This window comes from Pseudopipra pipra, chromosome W, assembly GCF_036250125.1.
Source record: "Pseudopipra pipra isolate bDixPip1 chromosome W, bDixPip1.hap1, whole genome shotgun sequence".
NCBI lineage: Eukaryota > Metazoa > Chordata > Aves > Passeriformes > Pipridae > Pseudopipra > Pseudopipra pipra.
In genome coordinates, this window is record NC_087580.1 from 11810469 (window position 1) to 11813279 (window position 2811).

At 46.7% G+C, this 2811-nt stretch overlaps 1 protein-coding gene across 1 annotated transcript; it reads left to right on the forward strand.

Annotated features, from left to right (window-relative positions):
• Positions 1-466: 466 nt before the first annotated feature.
• Positions 467-2019, forward strand: LOC135406094 (olfactory receptor 6C3-like). The gene has a single exon (XM_064640649.1). The coding sequence runs from the start codon at positions 547-549 to the stop codon at positions 1528-1530; it is 984 nt and encodes a 327-aa protein (XP_064496719.1). The 5' UTR covers positions 467-546; the 3' UTR covers positions 1531-2019.
• Positions 2020-2811: the final 792 nt, after the last annotated feature.

The following is a 2811-nucleotide window of genomic DNA, read 5'->3' on the forward strand; positions in this document are numbered from 1 at the left end:
CCTATTCTGCCCTCCCCTCTCTTTTCCTGAAGAACCAGAGAGCAAGAAGCTGTGGCAGAAAGCAGGGGATTGCAAAATACTTGATATTGCTTATTTTGGAATCAACAGATTCTCAGGGATCCCCAGTGCAAAAGGCAAACACTGAAAAGTAGAAACAAGAGCTTTAAACATGCAGAGTGGATGTGATTTCATGGTTTAGCATCTGTGCAGTAGAAGAGAGGCTTTTGGCACATAGGTGGGACAGATGTTTGCCAGAGGTCTGAGTGAGCTTGGAATTTCCCAGGAATGGGGTGAAATAGCCAACAGCCTCTTCAGAATCCTCTGTTCTGGTGAAAGAATTCTTTGTGAGTATTTGGCAAAGTAGAAATAAGACAACAAAATCTCTGAGGACTCTGAGTGAAATGTGAAACAGAAAAATCAGGGTGTGAGAATTGCTTGAAGGACGATCTCTGTGCTGTACAGGAAGAGTGCAGGAAATGAAAGGAGCAGAGAGGGAAGGACAGAACATTTTGTCCAGCCTGTGAAATTATCACACTTGGTTTTGCCATGTTCCTGTCCCGGCAGGATGAACTGAAATTCAGCATGGGAGCAGCAAATGAAACAGCAGTTACTGAGTTCATCCTAGAGGGTTTCCCAGGGCTTGATCAAAGCCTGCAGCTGTTTCTCTCTGTGATCCTTCTGCTCATGTACCTGACAACAGTGACAGGGAATGCAACCATCATTTTCCTCGTGTGTGTGGATCACCACCTGCAAACCCCCATGTACTTTTTCATTAGCAACCTGGCGTTCCTGGAAATCTGGTTTACATCCTCCACCAGCATTAAATTGTTTGCCATCCTGAGTTCTGATCAGAAAACCATCTCGCTGAGCAGCTGCTTTGCCCAATCCTATTTCTATTTCGCCCTGGGCTGCACAGAGTTTGTCCTGCTTGTTGTCATGTCCTTTGACCGCTGGGTTGCCATCTGCCACCCCCTGCACTACGCTGCCACCATGGAGCCTCAGCTCTGCCTCTGCCTGGTTGTTGCTGCCTGGCTCATCGGCTTCACCCTCCTGAGCTACCGCCTGCTCTTCCTCTCTCAGCTGTCCTTCTGTGGCTCCAACAGGATCCCCCATTTCCTTTGTGACAACTCCCCCTTATTCAAACTGTCCTGCTCTGACACCAGCCTGCTTTGGAAAATAGACTCTGTTTTCTTATCGTGTGTCGTGTTGGGTTCCTTATGTTTAACTCTGGCATTTTACATGTGCATCCTTTTCTGTATTCTGCAGCTTCCAGCAGCCTCTGGGAGGAAGAAAGCTTTTACCACCTGCTCTTCCCATCTCATCACCTTATCCATTGTATATGGGAGCTGCATTGCTCTCTACATGTGTCCTTCAGCAGATGTTTCCTTGAAGACCAACAGAATTGTAGCTTTGCTGAACACAGTCCTGTACCCATTCTTAAATCCCTTCATCTACAGCCTTAGGAACAAGGCTGTGATACTGGCACTGAACAAATCCATTGCCAGTACAATAACAAAGCTTTTCCCCTAATCATGATGCATTTCTGGACATAAATTCCAAGGATCTGCTCTCATCTGTTAAACAATAGCAGGGCATATGTGTGTGACCTCCAAACACGGATGCCTCAGGAGATTTGTGCTCTTGTCAGCTTGTGTCAGGTTAAGGGATAAGAAGCTCATCTGCACACACAGACAGGGCACTAACAGTGGGAGGAGGAGTAACTCAGTTAATGCTCTGCCCTGGCTGCTCCATCACTGCAGGGCCATCAGCTCTCCAAGAATCCATCTCCAAACAGAGAGGGCACAGAGGAACAGTGGCAAGTGACAACCCAAATGACAGGCTCTGGGAAATGGACACCATGTCCCAGCTCTTTCCAGGGCTGCCCTGGGAGAGCCATCAGCCCTGTTGTCCAGGTCTGAAACCCCTCAGTCACTGAGAGCAGATCCCCATTTGGACTAGGGGGATTGTTGCCTTGGAGTGTAGGACACATGATGGGATGCAGGGGAAGAGCAGTTTTGGATAACACAGGACTTGAGGGAAGTTGAGGGCAGGACCCCAACCAGTGCAGTCTGTTCTGTCTTCTCATTAAACTTAACTTCTAACTCCTGTGTGAGCCAATTCTCTCTGCAAGGGCTCGTGAGCATGGGGGTGTGAGTGCAGCAACTGGAGGAGGACCAGGGCACTGAGCAGCCCACGTGTCAATAGTGCTGACAACGGAGCGACTGGAGCGACTGGACTGCAGGGTTCGTGTTGTGGGCGCGGTGCTGTCACGGGTGGGAGTGGAAGGCTTAGACAAAGTTATTAAAGAAGCCCTGCTGTTGAGTCACGAGGTACAGAAGGGATCCCCTTGCTTTCTAAATTCCTTCTCAGAGAGGAGCCCGAGTGTGGCTGGATCCAGTCTTAGCCTTGGGCTGTGTCAACAGTTTAAATTTAAGGAATTACAGAGGTGTGATTAAATCACTTTATCTCGCAGGTTTTAATGATGGCAGATCAGATGTATTTGTATAAAATGAATTCTTTATTATGACAAATGAACAGACAAGTGAACAGATGAAAACTCTTAATCAGAATGATTTACTATACAGTGTAAAGACTAAAAACCTACTAGTAGGGTATAATATAGCATAAAGTAGTACAGTGCACTGTATCAAAGCAATTATATTAAAGTAATTATATGAGAACCTGCAAAAGAAACAAGCATTAAGAAGAGATTGATATAAACCACAATATGAGATAGCAAGCTGTGGTGGGGGAAAAAAAAGTTTTCCCCCTGGAGTTAAAAAAATTGGTAATCCCCCAGGGGGTGGTGTC